The 20,289-nt window shown below is 41.9% G+C and overlaps 1 protein-coding gene across 5 annotated transcripts in view; it reads right to left on the reverse strand.

Annotated features, from left to right (window-relative positions):
- The window catches only part of actn1 (actinin, alpha 1), a 57,257-nt gene that overhangs the window by 29,332 nt on the left and 7,636 nt on the right, over positions 1-20,289 (reverse strand). For all 5 annotated transcript variants that reach the window (XM_025901239.1, XM_005477477.4, XM_003445460.5 and 2 more), the window contains exons 2-3: positions 1,563-1,677; positions 1,041-1,160 (exon numbers count right to left, since the gene is read on the reverse strand). In XM_025901239.1, coding sequence (XP_025757024.1) covers positions 1,041-1,160; positions 1,563-1,677 — 235 coding nt within the window. The remainder of the gene's footprint in view (positions 1-1,040; positions 1,161-1,562; positions 1,678-20,289) is intronic.

Here is a 20,289-nt window from a genome sequence, read left to right on the forward strand (position 1 = left end):
TTGCCAAAAGGTTGGGGGATACACATTTATAGTCACTGACTATATCAGGGGTAGAGGACTCCAGCCCTTAATCGCCGGTGTACTGCAGGTTTTGGATGTGTTACCTCCTCAACATGTCTTGTAGTTCTCCAGAGGCCTGGTAATGAACTAATCATTTGATTCAGGTGTGTTGACCCAGGGTGATATCTAAAACCTGCAGGACACTAACCCTTGAGGTCTGGATTTCCCCCCACCCCTGGATGATATATAGAAATACCTGTTTCCAACTCAAGACAATAGCAGTAGATAAAGAGCACTGAAAACTACATTTGTAAGCAGTTTTCACAGTGTTCAGAAACATAAATGTTAAACTGTTAACAGCAAAATCAGCACACTCTCTTTAGTAATTCTGGGTAGTTTTTAAAGCCATCTTTCAGTTTTTGAGGAGCTCTGCAAAATATCTGTTTACTTTCACTCTAAACTAAACAGTAAGCCAAAAAATATCTGACAGTATCTGATTTTTTCAGATTATCTACAGCCGCTGACACACTTCCTGTTTGTTGCAACACATGTATGCAAACTATGCATGTGGCCAAGACTGGACAGACAGTCAGAGAGAGTGAGAGAGACAGAAAGTGAAAGTCGAGTGTTTACTCTGCTAAAGACTTGTTTACTCTCAGACGGGAAGAGGATGGACATCCCCAAGTTATTTGTGCTGAACAATGAGCAGCCTCAGCCCCAGAGGGGATTGCTGATCCTAAGATCTACTCTCAGAAAATGCACTGCAAAGCACAAGCTCTGCCCGAGCACTCGGCAATAAGGATCTCATTAAACCGCACAGCAGCCTGTGCCACTGCCATGGTAACGGGGGAGAAAGCGAGAGGGAGGGCCGGAGGCCACATTATACATAACTATTTACAACAGAACAGTAGCTATTGACTTGGCTGATGACCTAATTAAAATCAACAGGTGACAACGTGAAATGCAAACTAGCTACAGAGAAGGTCATTCTGGGTTTTATGGAAACTGTCTGACCTTTGCGTTGATGTGACATCACTCACCTTCAGCTCCAATAGAAACCAGCTTCACTCCTTTGCTGGCGATAAAGTCGAGGGCTTTGTTAACATTGGAGATCTTGTGGACTCTCATCTTGCCTCTCTCTGGTTTGGCCAAGCGTTCGCCTGGACAAGAAACACATTTTCAATTACAAAAAAATATTTTTTGATTAGCAAAAATACATGACATCTTACAAAAACAATGTAATGTTATTTTAATACTTTGTTCTGAACTCCACCTTCAAATTGACCTACAGCTCTGGTTTCCATCTGCATAATCAAATATGAAGGCCTGAATTTAAATTCCTCTCATAACCAGACACATTATAGGAGATAAAGCTGTTTAACTTGTGTTTCTTTAGTTCAAACAAACACAAGAGCGTTATCTACACTATGATTTAGCTGTCAGAAATACATTTTATAGCATACTGTTGGACTAGTAATGTAAGGGGAATTCTGGTAGCTAAAAATCAACAAGTGCTGTTTTCGTTCAGGTAATCTTGTTAAGCAAGGAGCTTTTTTCTTCACCTGAGATGACCTCCAGCAGCAGCATGAGTTTCAGTCCATCCCGGAAGTCCTCTTCGATGTTCTCAATCTGCGTGCCTGCTTTCCTCAGGTGAGAGTTACACCAAGCTGTAAATGTCTATACGATGGGGAAAGATAAAAACACCGTCACATGTGTGTATTTAATGTACTGCAAAATATGCACCAAACATGAGCCAACCAGGTTCTTAAAGGGGGCGAGTTTACTTATCAAGCAACCAGAGTTTCTTTGTTTGCATTGTATTGTATTGCAGGCTTATTCAGTTTTACAATCTGATGATATTGGCACTAGTTCAAAAGAATAAAGCAAGCAACGGTGACAATACCATCGGCAGGAGATTATTTGGATTAGCAGATTTATTTGTGAAAAAGTGTTTTTTTTCCTTAGGTGGTTATAACATCATTTTCTCAGCATTCCACATCACACACCACTTCTTCCTCCTTTCAATGTACAGACTGTTGTTGTGTCTTGAACTGTAACCTTTTTGCTGTAAGTGTAACGGGCACAATGGATGGTGAACGCCATAAATCCTGCATTTTTGGCTCATTGCACTTGGCAGAAATAATGGGACTAAATCTTTCTCTGATATATTAAATAACAGTAATATGGGTACTGGAGTGCACCAGAATTATCAGCTGTAAAAGCAAAGAGCAGCTCACAGGAATGCTGTTAGCTTTAGGGCACAAATTTGGTAAAAAAAAATAAGAGGATCAACGTGGTTCATCTTTTGGGAACCACAAATGTTTGTACAAAATTTGTACATTTTCGGAGAATTTGAAGTAGATGCTGACATTTTTCAGTCTAGTCCAACATTGCTATCCATGGGGAAAAGCTGCCAGGAAATCATGTCTGGTTAGGATATCTGTGAACAAAATACTGAAACACTGCCAGCTCCGTTTACGGTTTATGAGGGATGAGGGAGCTCTCCTACAAGGACTAATAAACCACAACATCGGGACCTTTAAAAGTTACATATCAATGGAAATCTGTTGATGGACAGATGCAATCCCTGCTCCCACCCTTTCACCTTTTCCTGTGGTGCCGACAAACTTGACTTCTGGATTTTCCTAACAAAACCACCGCACACTGGAGCATTGTATACATACAGTAGGTGTAGCAAGCCTTGGATTGTCTGGCATTGCTGGCATGCAAACATGCTAATGGAAACCATCTGGAGCAGGACCTCAACCGCCCAACAGGAGCTGGCATGAGGACTGGGCCCGTTATGCACCCTGCTGCAAAACGCCTTTTTATGAGTTCCCGAGTTAATTGCATCCACTGTGCGCAAAGATCAGACACCATGTTTCCTCCAGAGAGCTGAAGGAGGACCTGCAGGAGCAGAGCCAGGCGTTTATGAAAGCCAACACTGTCTTTCACTGGCTTGCTTGCCACTGCTGGGGAACAAAAGCCACTTAAAAGTCATTGGCGATCTGGTTCGAAGCACTTGTGGAACTTCCGCGATGAGATCACTCGTAAAAATGGAGTGGCGTGAGGTTTACACGGCTATCAATAAACTACAGTGTGGAAGGGCTGGGTTTAAGATGTGTGCGAGGTTGATGGCGTGTGGTGGAGTTTCAGCCAGCCAAAAAAACTGGAGGAAACTCTGTAGATACTGTAGAAGATGTGAAGGGAAACGGACAGATTATATGGTGTTTCATCCCTAAGGGCAGGACTGACAGAAAAAGACCAGCACTGAAGATTTATGTGCAAACAGCAGGCACACGCCCTGGACCCAGAAGATACTACTTTCCAGCAATACTACTCATGATTTAAGTCAAGCTCCAACAGGCACTAAGGTATTTGAAATAATTCTAATCAATAGTCCCTTTAGGGGCTTGCCAAATGTTTTAAACAGTCGAGGCAGAGCTGTGGTGTCAGCAGCTTGTGTGAATACTGTGTAATTTAATCAAAGTATTAAGATAAGAGTGTTTGCTGGCTCTGCAGGTTCAGATTCTTACAATGTTCTGTCTCTTTTTTGTCTACGATGACATTCTTGACAAGTGCCAGCTCTTTTGTTCCCTCCTCTTTGTGAAACACCTTCAAAATAACAGAAAGACGATCCTAAATTGTATCAGGACATTTTGCTAACCACCTGCAAACGGCTTCATATTAAAGGAGAGCAAAAAAGACAGGAAATGGTCTTTAAAGTGGAGTGTTTTGTATGCTCTGAGCAGAATAAAATAAGTTTTTACCTAAAACTTGTGATTAGTGCAGATTTATAAAGACCAGGGTGTTGAAAACGCTCAGAGTGAAGCTGCAAAGAGCACAGTTGTGAAAACGACTAAAAGTTCACAGAAGGAATGTTAGCTTGTTAAATGTCTTGGAAGGAGGGCAAGTTTGGCTGCTTCGGGTTGGACGACAGGCCTCCTCCTGACAGGAATTAGCCGGCCCTCCTGCAGTTTCTTTAAGTCTTTGGGTCACTGTGGAGTTTGGCAACAGCATACAGTCCAGGCTGGCAGCCACCTGCACCATCACATGACCCCCCTCTGGCTGCGCTGTGGACTACACTCCCAGACACCTTCAGGTGTTCTGAGGCTCTTGGCAGGGCAGGACTCAGAGTTGCTGCTCCACTGATCACAGAGAGACAGATTACTGCACGAGCAGACAGCCAAGCATGGCTTTGAACTGAAAAGCTATAGTCAGTCTAATCTTACAAAAAAGAAAATTAATATGAGAAATGTGCACATTTTGTTGACCCAAGATCCACTTGCGGTCACCGCATTTGTGGGACTTGCCAGCGACATTACCCAGCACAGTAATAAGATGCTGTTCAGTCCTCAACCTAAAAGTCTTTCTATTGTAATGTTAAAAGTGAAGATATACTATCTGATCCATTTCCAATTTTCCATCAATAAATTGTTAGGATGATAATTTTTTTTCCTGGAACAAAACGCTTTAAAACAAGCCAGGTTATAGTTGCTTGTCCAGCACCAACTGCTACAGAGTGGAAAGGTGACTTTTTCCCCATTGCTCCTCCTTGGGATTGAAAGTGACACCACAACTGTGCAATGAGTTTCCATATGACTCAAGCTCATCTTTGCAGAAGATTGCCAACCCAACTTAATTAATAGCCATGGTGGACTCCCAAAAGAGCTAAGGGAGAAAAACCTCCTCTGAGAGTTACCTAAGAATGAGGCTGAAGGGCTTTCCCTGTGCTTAGCACATATATATTTATAGCCTGGGGAGGATGCAGGTTGAGTAGCATCGTCAAGAAAACCTTACACAGTATCATCAGACACAATATGATGTGACATCAATATAATATACTTAAAACTTCCAAGACTTACTTTTATAAAAAGCAATATTAAAGAAAGCCCATGTTTGCCCATCATCTCAGCTCTGTAGGTCACTGAGACTCTGTCTCTCTACTACCATCAACTTCTCTCTGTCTGATTGTTGAAAAGCAGGGACTGATTTTAAAAAAAAAACTGTGTCACTGTTTTTGGATCTGCAACAAAAGGACAGAGTTGCCCACATCAATACAGCAAACTGACCAAAAACTCATGCAGCTGTGAAGCATCTAAAGAGATTAAAAACTGCTCATTATATGAATCCACGGTGTGGCGTGTCTCGTACTATTCCTCTGCACTCCATGTGCAACTGTTTGGTCCTTGTACAGTTTGTGTCAGTACAGTATGTGCTGTGAATCTCTGTAAGCTGTTGACATGTCTGCTCCAGAGTCCTGCCAGTGCAAAATCGTTCTCATTACTGCCGTTTAACGCAGTCTGTTTCAGCTTCAGCAGCATAACGTGTAACCGAGCAAAGTGAAAGCATGACTGAAGGGACGAATGTGTCTGTGGGAGGAACTGGAGGGTCATAAAAATTGGAGGCCTCCCCCATTCTCTGCTCTCTCTCTCTCTTTCTCTGTCTGGTCTCAGCCTCCCAGAACTGAGGCAGGCTGTAAAAACAACAGGGGTCAAGAGTGGGAGAAATCTGCTCCACATCAACTTCGGGGAAGTCTGCCAGTGAGCATCATTGCATGCAATGTTTGTCCCATGGCAACCACCGAATCCGCAGTTCAGGACCCTTGAATACCACAGGATAATCCACCTGGATAACCCGTACTCAGTGGTTATAAACACTCAATAATAATTTATGTCACTGGGTATTTTGTTAACTACCAGCACCAATGAAAGAAACCTGACTCAAGTTTTAGTAAAATACAGCTACAGATCAGTGAGCAACCATCTAGCAACCACTGGTTGCAAGGGAAAAATCTGTATGCAGTAGCTGTGATTGTTTACTATTCATGCAGCCCTAAAGGCCGGTCGGTAACCTCGTGGTAACTCCTGGTCACTAGGGAAAGGTGGTTGCTAGTAGTTGCTACCATGAAATTGGTTGTAAAGAGTGCTATACTGAAAACCTTCTTGTGATGGCTTGCAGGTTGCATGTAGTTTGCATGGCAGATGCTAATGAACCAGAAACAGAGAAAATTCACCTTTAAACTAAATGTAGTCTTACTGTTGCAACCAACACATTTAAAAAGGTGCAACTTTTACTTTGAAGGCGGACATTCTTAATATCTGGTTTCAGTTGTACTTCCTTAAGCTTAAGTCTTTTCCCTTGTGACCATTTGCCAGATGGTTGCTAACCAGTCTCTAGACCTGTTACAGAGAAGTTCAGACATGTACTGCATGGCATTTTTATTTGTGATATGTCAAAGCCAACTGCTTACCCACAGATACTCTAGCTAAAGTTATTCTGCTAATATACTGGTAAAACTTGTTGTGTTACCGTTTGCATTTGCTTGGTGGCTGTTATGCATAAAGAGGATATGAAACAGCTCACTGCAACCAAAATAAAATGGACTATTAAAGTCAATAAACATGCATATTTCTGTGGGTTTGGACATTTCTGGGAAAATCTGGGGCAATGTTAATACATACGGATGAATAAATAAAAGAATAAAACTGACCAGGTTTAACTGCAGGGAGTGGGGCAAAAAGAAAAATGCATTATATAAATAAATAAGCAAATAAATAAATAAAAAAAAGAAATTCTGTAAACTTAATAGCTTTTTCTTTGGTTTCAACCATACTGCCATTCTTTAAAGTGCTTTTTACAAAGCTGTTTTGTGTAGCTGTAAGGATTTAATAGGTTCACTTATATGTAGACCTCAACCTGTCAAACAACCAGGAACAAATGACAATACTGATCATATATTGGAAAAGGGGAGAAAAATTCCTAACAGATTTAAAAGAAAAAAAATCTACCAATATAAATTGAATTGATTTGGGAATTTTAAATATCTAATGAAGGTCAGCTCGACTGAAGCTTGATTATAGATGACACAGATTAATTTGATTTTAGCAGACTCATCCTGACATATGACATTACTCAAGTAAAAGGCGACTGTGAGTAAGCCACTGTTGTTTTTATGTCAAAAAACGCTAAAGAATTATAATATTGAAGCAGTGACTATGACTAATAGTATTAACACTTACCAAGAGCTTTACCCACTACTGAACTAAATAACTACAATCATTTCTCACTGTATAAAACTCTCACATATTTCCCTCTTCTTTAAAAACCCACCATCTCCCCTCACTCCTCTTACTCTACTCCCATCCTCCCCCTTTTTGCCCACTCTCTCCCACCTCATTAATCACCCTCACTTAGAAAAAAGATTTCCTGCCTCTCTGCCAGTTCCATATTAGTACAATCCTTTTAGTGAAACAAGCCAGCTCATGAGTGCGAGCCCCTGCCATATCCAAACACGCAGGCAGGGTGAGTTTAGGCGAGAGAGGAAAGGCAGACTGTGCTGGCAGAGCCTTTGACACAGGAAGGCGGTTTTCAACACTGCGACCGGTTTCTCAAGCCTCAGCCTCCAGCTCAGGGCCTCTCGTGTCCCCACGAAACCCCAGAAACAGGCAGATAAACTGCAATGAAAAAATAGAGTCTAGGAAAATATCTTTCCAGCATCTCCTCCAAAATGTTTAACAAAGATGGTTAAAAAAAGAAGTAGTTTTTCTGTTTTATAATCAAATCCACAACATGAAACATTGTACTGCTGCTTGCAGCTCCTGCAGTAATGAGAATAAATACTGTCTGGATGAGCTGACATGGAAATGGGCCTCTGTAGATCCCAGGCAGGTAAAAACTGTCATCTCTATCCTAAGTATTTCTCCTACCTTCACTTCACGCTGGCTCGTGGGGCAGGAAAGTGCTGATGGAGAGAGTTTTTTGTTCCAGGAAAACTGAGCTGCTAACAGTCATACAGCACTTTCCTCCTCCTCAGACCCCCAGATGATTTCCTGATGTGATGGATTAGGACATTGCATTTAACCAGACATGCTCACAGAAAGCACATTCTGATTTAAAATGGCACCCTGGAGGAACAGCTGTGCAGGAGAGGAGTGCCTTGCTCAAGAGTACGCGAGCAGTAAATGATAAAAGGGTGAGTTGTTACTCATTTTCCTGTTCATGGGGAACTGGAAAAAAGCCTAATCGTAGCTGTGTTTGTAATTTTAGTTCCAATAAATTACACAAATGTGTAGATTCAGACATGCAAAGGAAATCAGTACAAATAATTCACGCTGAATTAAAATTTGGTGAACTCTGACAATGCTGTTGAGGAAACTGAGGTCCAAAGAGACAAAAACACAGGGCCTTGTGGTATAAACTGAGACCAAAGCACATCCAAGAGAAGCCTCTATGTGGCCAAAAAGCCACAAAACGCGAATGAAAACCAAGCTAAAGTTAAACCACAGCTTCCCTGTGCATTTCTGACAATGCCATAATCTGATATTGGCTTCATATATTTGTTACATCCTTCCATCCAAAACCCAGAACTGAGAATAAAGGTCTGGCAGAGCAGATCGAATAAGATTCGGGTTACTGCCGTCTTCAGTTTGGAGGCACAGTGGGAAAAAGAGCCTTGCAGGACGAGCCAAACTGCTGTCTGGATGCTCTGCAGACTGCTGCGCTGTGGCTCCATGCATCTGGCATGCAAGAAGGCTTAAAACCCATCTCCGAAGTTGAGGGGGAGACAAAAAAGAAAATGATGGTACGGAGAGGAATAACTATGTTATATGTTCACAGACAGAGATGATGAAGAAGAGCCAGCAAGAGTTACTATCTCTAAGCCTTTCAAACCATGCCCAGCTGGCGGGGGGACCCCGGGTAGACCCAGAACTCACTGGAGAGATTATATATCTTGTCTGGCCTAGGAGTGTCTCAGGATTCCCCAGAAGGATCTGGAAAATGTTCCGGTTTGGCCAACTGCCATCGCAGTCCTACCTACTTCAGAAAAGCAGACAAAAACTGTTGGATGGTTGGAGAATGTAGGCATTTACCAACTAGCCAAGTTGCAGTTGTATGAGTTTTACATGGATGTATATTTTCTAAATTTAGAGTAATAACTTAAAAATGAATTCAATAGGTGAGCACCAAATATGAAACATAGTCGCAACCCCTCCCCCTCTTCAGTTCCTGAGTTGAGCAATGACCAAAAACAGTGTGATGTCACAGTCAAGTTGACCTTTGGGATATAAAATGCTTCATCGTTTCATTAATCATTTTACCAACTAAAAAAACTATTTATAAAATTCTAGCAGTCTTTTAGAATGATTCACTGGATCTGCAATCTGTCTTGACATTGCTGACCTTTTAGGGAACACAGAGTAAACTGAAGAAACCACGCACTAAAATTAAAGTCTCACCAAAGCATGCGTTTTAAAGAGTAAAGCAATCCACAAGAAGGGTTTCAGTCATTTGTCAGGCAGTAGCTGATTGACTGAACTCATTGTGTAAACCAAACTGGACTACTACGACATCTTTCATAGTAGAAATCCGTTCAGTGTTGGCACTTTCTGGGCTCAACTCCTGGATCTGGAAACATGTTTTTGTTTTTTTTAAAGTCTGACCCAAAGTCCAGTCTTACTGTCTGTCAACATCTGATCACTGAGCTGTTATCTCTTTTGCCCTAATGCAGTTTGTTGAGCTATAATCCACCAAAAGCAATGAATACGGTGACCAGAACTCCCAACAGTAACATGAAGCGGTTACTATCTATTTATGTCACACGTGTTCTTAGGAACATTGATGCTACCAGTCAGTCAGACAGGTAAACAAACACACACAAACAGAGGCTCCCAACATCCCTGGACGGGTGTGTAATAAGAGCCGCTGCTCCATCCATCCTGCTCAGAGTCAGTCATGGACAGGAACAATATGACCTTTCTGACTCCTGAACCTGGAGGAGAGATGAAGGGGAGGCATCTGCTTTACTCCCCCCCCCCCCGTTAGTAGTCACAGTGCTCTCTCTCCCTAACAGAGGAAGGGCAGGAGTGCCAACTAGCAAAGGGAGTGTTCTGAAAGGGTCAAAGGTCACCATTCGTCTCCCTCTGTCTCCTTCCTTCAAAGCGCACTAGAGGATGCAGCCTGACTACCCACACTGATATTTAAGCACTCACTTCTCTGGCTGTGAAAACTGTGAACCAGGCCAAGGCTGAGGCTGCAGGGCACATGTGAGCCGCTGGTCCAGTTAGCTGAACCAAAACTTACCAGTATAATCTAGGGGAGTGGGAGGAAATATCAATACAGCATGGTATCGCAATATTTTGCATGGCAATATAGTATCAATACAGGACACCAGATATGGATATTTTATTGAATAAACAAAAATAATGTGGGAATGCTGTGAAGAAGAGGGCTCAGCTCTTGCACCACCATCCTGAGATAACATTAGCCGAGCAAACTTACATTTTAATTGGCTCAAACAGAAAAAACATCTAACACTGGACATGACAACGCTACCTCCTCATTCACAGCAAGCTAATGGCTCAGTCACACACAAAAAAAATAGTAGAGCAACCTCCTTACATCTATAAACAAATAAATAAATAAAGATAGTGGTTTTCTGGTGATTTTAACATTTTTTTTGCACAGTCACGACCATGTTTCATCACAAGGCAAATGCACAGGTTGATAGGAGGCTACCTTTCTGCAAACAGTTACAGTCTGACTTGGGCAGACTGCAACCACTCTTAGAGAGATTGCTCAAGGCCTGCAAAAGGTCTTGCTGTTTAATTTATAGATGCAGACATGGCAGCATGTTGCAATCAGTCTGAATGACTGCCAGCTAGTTGTATTCTGTTTATTTTCCTATAGAACAGGAAGGTTGCTGAGCACAAATTTAACAGTTAAATCTGAATTTGTGTCTATGTAGACTGCAACAGATACGTCATTCGTGATGGTTTATGAGTTAATTGCTGTATTATTAGAAATCGATTGCATGTAATTGCCAACTTGGCCCCAATTAATCACAGACTGATAGCAGACTTAATCCATTTTATGGCAGGTTTTATGGTTGATGTGCTTAATAATCTCATTTGACAGTGAAAAAAATAACTGAAGTGAGATAACGTTATCTAATTGTATATCGACAAAGATTAACTTTGCAAATGAAAAACTAGCTAATCTCAACATGTTATTGCAACACTCAGCACACCGCAAAATGCTAAAAATCACAATAATATCATATAGTGAGTGTAATATTGTGATAGTATAATCACTGGTATAATCCCAGCACTGTTGTTTCCCTAGTATATCCCCCTAAGAGCTGCATGAGCAAACCACTCACTCTCACTTTCTTGTTCTCTCAGTTACTTCCTGTATTACAGCTCTCTACAGTTTCTGGATGACAAACACAACAAAGCCAGACTGAAAACTAAACAAACATCACAAAACTTCGAGACAAACATTCAAATAAAACTGAAACTCCCTCACCTTCAATTAACTGCCCAGTTGTTAGGCCTATAACATGTTGACTAACAGCTGAAAAGAGAGGAGTTATTGTTTATGGACGGTGTCCTAAAATGTCCAGCTAAAAACTGGAAAATATTCCCCTGACAAAAATATAAAACAGAGGAAAGGAAAACCATCATAATGAAGTTTTGCTTGAAAATGATCTCAGAATTGTTGCCAGCGTTTCTGTACTCAATCTGCTAAGCTCTGCAGTCCAGTTAGGCGGTACTCAAATATGTGCACGATGTGTGCATAAAACTACAGACTAAAGATCTAAAAAATGTCAAATATAATGCATGACACTGAAGTATCTGCAAAAACAGGTACTGTAGATTAATACAGCTCATTTCAGTCCAGCCATGCGACGGCGTGTGAAAGTCTAGTCTCTCAGGTGCAGCATCCATCCAACCAGGCACTCAAACAGGCTGTTACTACAAACTGCCAACTCAGCAAAGTCATTACATTTAACTATTGCCTTGGCTGCTGCTTCAGCATGCACACATGCGAGGCGGCAAGTGTGCCTCAGAAAGAGAGTGCAAAAAAAAAACCAAGCAAAAAAAACAGCATGCAACACAGGAGCACATATAGCCAGCGTGCAGCTGGTGCAGAGAGATCCTGTATGCTGTGCAGGCAGAGGCACTTTGCACACATGCATGTACACGCTCCTCACTGTTCCCGCGCGTGCTGACCGAGCTGTGGACGAGCCAAAAAGCGCAGACCGACAAAGAATAGCAGCCATTGTGACCGGTCGACTGATATTTACTCTCTCGTGGCCCAGACCTGCCCTGCTGCATATTCATGTGTGTGTGTGTGTCACAATAGAAAGTCAAAGCGTGGCGATAGCTCTTCCTCCGGCGTGTTCATTTAACAAAGACCGGCTCGGCTGTGAAAATGCCGCAGAGTGCCCGACACTGGGCGGTTGCTATGACAACCAAAAAAGCCTGGAGACCCGCAAACAAACAGCTTGGCTGCTCAGAGGCTCTTAAAAAACAGAGTCCACACACACACTCTCCCCACGCAACACAAGTTTATGACCACAAAAGCATCTGTGTTCAGAGCGTGGTTTCCTCCCTGGATGTCAGCAACGTTTTAGGGATGATCTGTTGGACTCCCAAAGTCCAGGTTATCTCGCTCAGGTCATAATAACACAGATGCTGCATCAATTTCCCATCAGATTTACATTTCTAAAGGATGCAACAGTGATGTTATTTAATACAAATATGTTTTAGATGCAGACAGTTTAACCGGCAGATACACTTACCTTGTTGACTCAAAGATTTTCACCAGAACATTTAGTCAGTTAAAAGTATATCCTCACAAAATGAATTAAATGAACATCCATCCATTTTCTTCTGCTTATGCGGTTCAGGGTCATGGTTGAGCTGAAACCTATACCAGCTGTCACAGGGCAAAAGGCGAGGTACACCATGGTCACATCGCCAGTTTATCAAGAGACACAAACCACCATGCACGCTCACATTCACACCTACAGCTAGTTTAGAATGACCAGTTAACCAAACCCCATGCATGTCGCTGAACTGTGGGGGGATAGCCAGACAGACAGAAAGGCCTCAGCGAGCTGGTAGGTTCAAACTCAGGACTTTGTTGATGTGAGGTTATGGTGCTAACCATTCCACCACCGTGGCTCCAAAATTAAAGAACATGTTTTTCTATTAATGCACCTTGATTGTTTTTTGGTGGGAGTTACCCAGTATTTGAGATATCAGCTAATTTTTCATATATATAATGGAACTCAGTGGCACTCCCTCTGTAGTGTCCAAAGGACCAAAAACTTACCAGCAAGGTCACATTCCAGAAATCTACGAAAGACTTTTAGCCACTTAAATGTTTTTCCCCCAATCTAAGCCACATTTCGACTTACTATCTCAGATGGTTGAGTTAGTAACCTGAAATTTTGACTTACGAATGACAAAAAAAAGATTTTCTTTCAGCGTAGGAAATAAGCTTCCACAGAAATCAGCTCAGTTCTTTCCCAAACTCTTATTTCTACCAAATTACACCGGGATTTGTCACGATGCTCGAACTTCAAAACTCCATACGATACCCAGGAATAGACGCCGTTTTCAATACCATGGGCAGAAACTGAGGAAATTAAGAGGCAGATTTGGGTTAGCAATGACTGGAACTACACTGGCTCTCGCAGCTACAGTTCTGTTTATTTTCTGTGCTTCTGGCACCATATTTTCATTGCTGATGAAATACTTGTTAAGGTAGGTTGACACTGTTTCTGTGTAGTTGCTGGCAAACTTTTCTCAGCTTCAAACTGGGACTTTAAGAGAAACATAACACTTCTTAGACACAAATAATTGTGTTATCCTGTTAATTTAGCGCCATCTTGTAAAATCACAGACACAAAGGACTGACAACACTTGTTGTTGAAACAAGAGCTTTAGTGAGGTCTCAAAATTCTCCATAAAAAACGTGAGGTCAGCTTTAAGATACTTCACAGAGTTTTTGGTGCTCATGTTCATGTTTGTGCTGCCAGTCTGCAACAGTGCTGTCAATCCTGCTGCAACTCCAATTTTAATCTTTACTATCAATTAGTGTCCAAGTATCAATTTCTCTGACAACCCTACTCGCTACCTATAGGACTGAAAAAAGTCCCACAGCACTTTCAGAATTTTGATATGGAAAGTTACCATAAGTAGAGGCTCTGGTGACATCCCTAATTACAACTGTCAACCACATCACTGCACAGAAGGAAGCATCTATTCGTGACGCCATGTTGGGAGGTAAATCAAATGGCACTCAACCTCAGTTAAGCTAATGTTTAGCCAGATATATTATGACAGAAAGAAAAGAGTTCCTAAATAATCCAACAGTTTCTGCCCTCTCCTCACTTAAGACAATCAGCCCTATTGCCTCTGGGCGGCCTTCCCTCATAAAAAACCTGTTCAACAATTGTTGAAATCAGGTGTACCTAGTTTCAGTTGCTTCTAGTCACCTCTGAGGTAGGGGTGGGCGGTATAAACGGTATACGGTAGAAACGATATAAATTTGGCCAACGGTAGAGATTTTGACTATACCGCGATGTTGATGGTGTCATCAAGCTGTGCGTTTTTTTACCACAGTTGGAATTAAATGTTTTTATTCTTACATTCTGACTCATTTTCAAGTTATTATCTTTACTATATTGTCTGTGTATGCATGTTTGGTGTTGTGGGTTCTTGGAGACCTGGATTGCGAATGAGGGTACCTGTTCAATTCAATTCAATTTTATTTATACAGCACCAAATCACAACAACAGTAAAGCGCCTCAAGATGCTTTATATTGTAAGGTAGACCCTACAATAATACATACAGAGAAAAACCCAACAATCATATGACCCCCGATGAGCAAGTGTTTTGGCAACAGTGGGAAGGAAAAACTCCCTTTTAACAGAAAGAAACCTCCGGCAGAACCAGGCTCAGGGAGGGGAGGCCATCTGCTACGACTGGTTGGGGTGAGAGAAGGGAGACAGGATAAAAGACATGCTGTGGAAGAGAGCCAGAGCCTGTTAAGCACTTCGGGTTGGCTAAAATACACTATATCACAGGTGTCAAACTCCAGGCCTCGAGGGCCGGTGTCCTGCAGGCTTTAGATGTGTCCTTGATCCAACACAGCTGATTTAAATGGCTAAATGACCTCCCCAACATGTCTTGAGGTTCTCCAGAAGCCTGTTAATGAACTAATCATTTGATTCAGGTGTGTTGACCCAGGGTGTTATCTAAAACCTGCAGGACACCGGCCCTCGAGGCCTGGAGTTCGACACCCCTGCACTATATGAAACTGACTTGACTTGAAGCTGCACTCAGCAATATTTGTTTGAAATTTTCGGACTTTGAGCACCACTTCTCCTGAAAGATGCATCACCATCCAACCCCTGACCCTTTTGCAGCTTTTGAATGCAAAATTTTCACAGATTTCCAGCACTGGAAATAAATAACTAAAAACATCTTACAATATGTAGTTTTATTTCTTCTTCCTCAAATGTACAAAGTGCAAACTTTGAAGACATCCATAAAACAGCAAAATAGCTTCTATCTACTTCCTGAATTTTACATATTTGATGAGACTAAGAACAAGCAGGTTTATGTCCAGACAAATGTCTAACTGAGTATGACGCAAGCTGATAAGAAGACGCAGCACTTCTGATGATCTCACAGCACACAAATTGGATGCAAATCTATGTGCAGATGCTATTCAAATAGACTCTGGGCATCAAAGAGGCCTTGCTGAGCAGCAAGTCATTGAAAAGCCCAGCGTGAACATGTATCTCCCTGCTTCGCTGGCTCAAAGCAGGAGTCTCCCACCGCACAAAGGCCACTCTGTGACGGATCCCATTTCACTGCAGCGTATGTGTCCAAAATGAAAGTACAGCTTATGTTCCTGGTACTTAAACAAACATTAAGGTCTGTGTTTTTGCAGGAGGCTGAGTTTACAACATGTGCATACACATGTTTTTTTTATATGCTTGCTTCAATTAAATTATATTGTTTGTTTGCAGTTTTAGTGTCAATACAATTTTGTTTAAGAAAAATACAAATTTATGAAGATGCTGGCACTGTAGAGAGAACTTATTATCACAGCTTCAAGTCCTGAGTCATGCCTGAGCTGTCTCTGACAACAGTTGGACGGCAATGTAAACAGATACGATGAAGCACAGTGGCCGGGTTCAGAGGCAAAACACAGTAATCGTGAGTCAGCTCGAGCTCGGTTTGCCAGCAGCCGTCGTGTGATGGTAGGTAGCCAGTCGTGGTGCTGCTTTGTGCCGAAGCAGCGTTTTTCCACTGCTGACCATCACCTGACTCAGAGAAATGCTGAGCTGGGGAGGAGCTACACTGCACTCAAACAAAAGACACTTTCAACTCATCTACACATCAGCTGTACTGTACATGACCTGTTAAGGCCAGTGCACTTCTGCAGTAATTTTCTGTGCACCAAACTAGAAGCTTCCAGGAAAACTGACATTTCTCTCCAAGTTCAAAGACAAAATACGCTTTCACACTTTGTAATTACTTTAATTAACATATTTAATTCTGCAGGTAGCCAGAGCAAAGAATCAGTGTGTCTTTCACATGTCCCAAAAAAACTCATATCTGTCGTTTTTCTCTTCCTCTTTCTACCTTTGTAATTGTTTCACTGTGACAGACAGCACAATGGAAATGTGTTCACACAGGAACACATTGGTGTTTGTTGATGATCTGTTTCCAAAGTAGTTCTCAAAAATCCTGATTTGTTCAGCGTTTTAATGTTAATGGGAGAGTCTCGAGGGACGGCTACGTGACGTGGGTCATATGAGGGTGTTTCAAGCCTTTAATAGGTTCTTTGCTTGTTTTTCTGTGGCTAAAAATGTTATCTGTGAAGCTCTCCACGTCAAAAAGGGAAAAATGCTGAGACCTGTTCGTCCAATTTCTTATATTAATGTAGCATTAAATATGGCATCACACGGGAAGAAAAAGAAAGAAAACCACTTAGGCTGCTGCATGCACACATCAATTTATTGTGTATAATTCGGTTGAGTTTCAGCACTGAGCCATAAAAACAGTGCAGTCTGGTGCTATTGATAGTCAGACATACAAAAAAATAAACTTCGTGTTCATCAGTTCCACCTGTGAGTCAAACAGAGAAGTGGTAACACTCTCAGTTCAGAAAAAAAAACCTGAACTGAAAATTTGCTTATACAGAAACGAGCACCGCCAAGGGTCCAAGTAATACATGCATCCAAACCTTGGTTACAGCTTCCCTGACCTATGCAGCTCAGCTCCAGGGGCCGCTGACTTGCTATAAGATAAAACAGCCCTTTAAAGTGGTGCAAACCTGCTGCTGGCCCCAAAGACAATCCGAGTTTAGCTTAGATGTCAGTTTTTCCAAAATAAACGTGACAGAAAAGCTCCAATCAAACGCTTCCATCTGAATATGTGCAACACATATTTGCTGTGGCAGCAATTACATTTGTAATTGTACTCATAATCCTGTATGAAAATATATGAAACCCTTTTTAAGACTTCTGAAATGACTGCCTAGATGATTTGCTCATTGCTCATTTAAAGAAACAGCAAATAGCAAAAAGTTACATGGTAGGTGGACTAAAAAAATGTTAATGTGGGCTCATATTCCCACATCTATAAGAATGACCAAAAATGGCTACACAAACCTAGATTAGACCGATGCGTCAAGCTGAGATAAATGTCCTGCAGAAAGTGCAGAGAGCTATGATGGAGGCACACCGGCCTCACATGAAACACTTTAATGAAAGTAATGAGACACTTCTTTTGGAGTGTCATCTAGTAAATGCTCGGCTGAGATGACATTCAGCTGGATCAGTGTTTGGTTCATAAATCAAAGCCATCAAACGCCCCAATACATGGATAACTTGACTTATTAGAAAGGATGAATGTACCCCATTTTACCCAATTTAAGTTTTTTATTCCTTTTTTGTTTTGCTCCTGAGAGAAACTCTGTGCTCAGGGCGACACAGCTGAACCACAATTTTTCATCAACAGAAAGGACAGACAACTTCAAACAAATAAAACCATCCAACCCCCCCAACACCAGTGGATAAAGTGATATGTGATATATGTTTCTCCTCTGGCTGTTCTGAGCTGTATTAGTTTTTAGTCATAGAGATTATCCTTAAAAAAAAACTGAGAAAAACAAAGTGTGGGCAGACTTTTATGGGCGTTTAGGAGGACACACGCGCACACATCTGCCAAAACTACAACTCAACTCCACAGTTAGCCACTGTGACGGCTGTACCACCCTCCCTCCTAAAGTCCATCCACCAGCACCAGCACCTGCCAGCACTTCACGCAGCTTAAACCACTCTGCTGCCCCACCGCTCTGCCGAGGGCTCTCCACTACACACCAACAAGCAGCAGGCCGGCTTTCCTCCTGCTTTGGGTTGCCAGGGTGGGGCCATCAAGGGGAGGTGTCTGTTACAACTTGTAATGAGATCTGCTGCGAGCACTTCACAGAAGCTGCTGCTGCTGCTGCTTACCGTCATAAATGAAGTGACGTCAGGAGGGTGCAGGCTAATCCTGCGGGAAACTGACAAAAGAGAGCAGGGCAGGGAGCCGAGGTGTCGCTCAGCCCTCGCTGCTACTGTGGAATTTAAACGCGTATCACAAACAGCTCAGAGTCATCAGACCACAATGTGACGTGCCTGCAGGGAGTCCGCTCTAACTGACCATGAGTGCCGGTGGAGCAGACGATCAATAGCAGCCACTGATTGAAATTCAGACGTTCAATACTTGTCCCACTTTAGAAGAGTGTAGGAGTACAACAGAACAAATAGCCCCCGGTCTCAATTTTCCCAGTGACACTCCCCACCCTGAGAACTCACTTATTATCACTCACAGGATCGTTTTCATCTTCATATTTACTTCCTCTCATCTCCTTCTGGCCACCTAGGAAGGCTTAGTCACTGCAGTGAATGTGACTCCCTCTGAATTAGACTTAATTGCCCACAGTGTAAATAAAACACTAAGAAACATCCCGTCTGTATTGTTCAAATGCTCCAATTGCCCATTTACTACACACAGTGCAAACAGCGATGCACCACCCTGTGCGCAGTGGCTTCCTGATAAAGCTGGAGGGAGATTTCAACATGCCCAGACTAAAACTAGCACGGAGGAAAAAAACAAAACAAGTTTTCCCTAAATCCATTGCCACCCACTCAGCCGCACAAAGGGGGATAGATAGTGGAGAGAAAGGTCTTAAATAACGGGAAGCAAGGGAGAGAAACGGATGAAAGGAAGGAAAAAGAAAATATAATATGATGGAAAAGATGTTTCAAGCTGATGTTATGGAATGATGTTTGTAGTGATTGTTTTTAACCCCATATCTGATGAGTTTTTCACATCCACTTCGTCAGTGAGCATCCAAAATCAGTTAAGCCATGTGAGAAACAATCTTACATCATGTGGGAAGTTATCAGCAGATTTTCGATAAAGAAAAAAAAGAGTATCTGGAATAGGAAGTGTAAGAGTAAGATCAGACTCTGGAATTCAGGAATTATATTATAGTTACTAGGCCTCCATTTTCTGGGTGTAGGATTATTTTCTGTAAAAAGGGTGGCAAACTGCTTCCTGGAAATCCATTTGTTTAATTTGACCATGTTCTTAGCTAGTTTGCTAATTAGGAATGTCCTTCCTGTTTTTTCCCCCTCAGTCTGGAAACTTTGCAGCTGGTCTTTAAGTGCTACGAGTCCTGTTTCACCATTTCTTTCAATGTTAAAGGAAGAACTCAAAAGCAAATTCTGGAAAACAAGGTTACCTGCTATCTTGTGTAGATGTAATGAGGAGGGTTATATGCCTTACATGTCGGTCTATTAAATGTAAAAAAAAAAAAAAAAAATTACAAAAAAGTAGCTTGGTTAGCTTAGCTTAGCAATAAGACTAAAGAAGATCAAGCAGTTGACATCTAACAAAAGTGCACCTACCACTACCTTTAAAACTCACTCATTTAAGGATCGCTCACACAAGCCCACAGATCGCTTGGCAACCATGTTTCTCTCAGGAAAAACGTGTATTTCCCAACCAGTTGTCAAGCAGTTTACTGGACATCGCTGGGCAAAATCTTTCACATTGACACCTTTTTGCAATTGCTCTAGGACTGGATGAATGAAGCTTTCCACAGCGACTGTCGGCAACCATTTGCAACCAATTGGGGAATACTAATTTTTCCCCTCATAACTGGTGGTTAGTAGGTAGTCACTGACCAGTCTCTGGTCCCAAGTGACTGAACGTTACCATCTTTTTTTCTCCTACAAAAACTGAGGTATAGAAACAAATCTTCTCTTTTATTAATCGCTGTAGGTTAGCCATCGCCCCAGTTTCCAGTGTTTATGCTAAGCTAAAGCACCTGATGAATGAATGGAAAGGTGTGCCTGCGCCTGTTTTTACCATGGTGTCTGTTTACTCAAAGCTTTCCCCCCCCCCCTTTTTTTATGTATAGGAAAC

This window comes from Oreochromis niloticus, linkage group LG19, assembly GCF_001858045.2.
Source record: "Oreochromis niloticus isolate F11D_XX linkage group LG19, O_niloticus_UMD_NMBU, whole genome shotgun sequence".
Classification (NCBI taxonomy): domain Eukaryota; kingdom Metazoa; phylum Chordata; class Actinopteri; order Cichliformes; family Cichlidae; genus Oreochromis; species Oreochromis niloticus.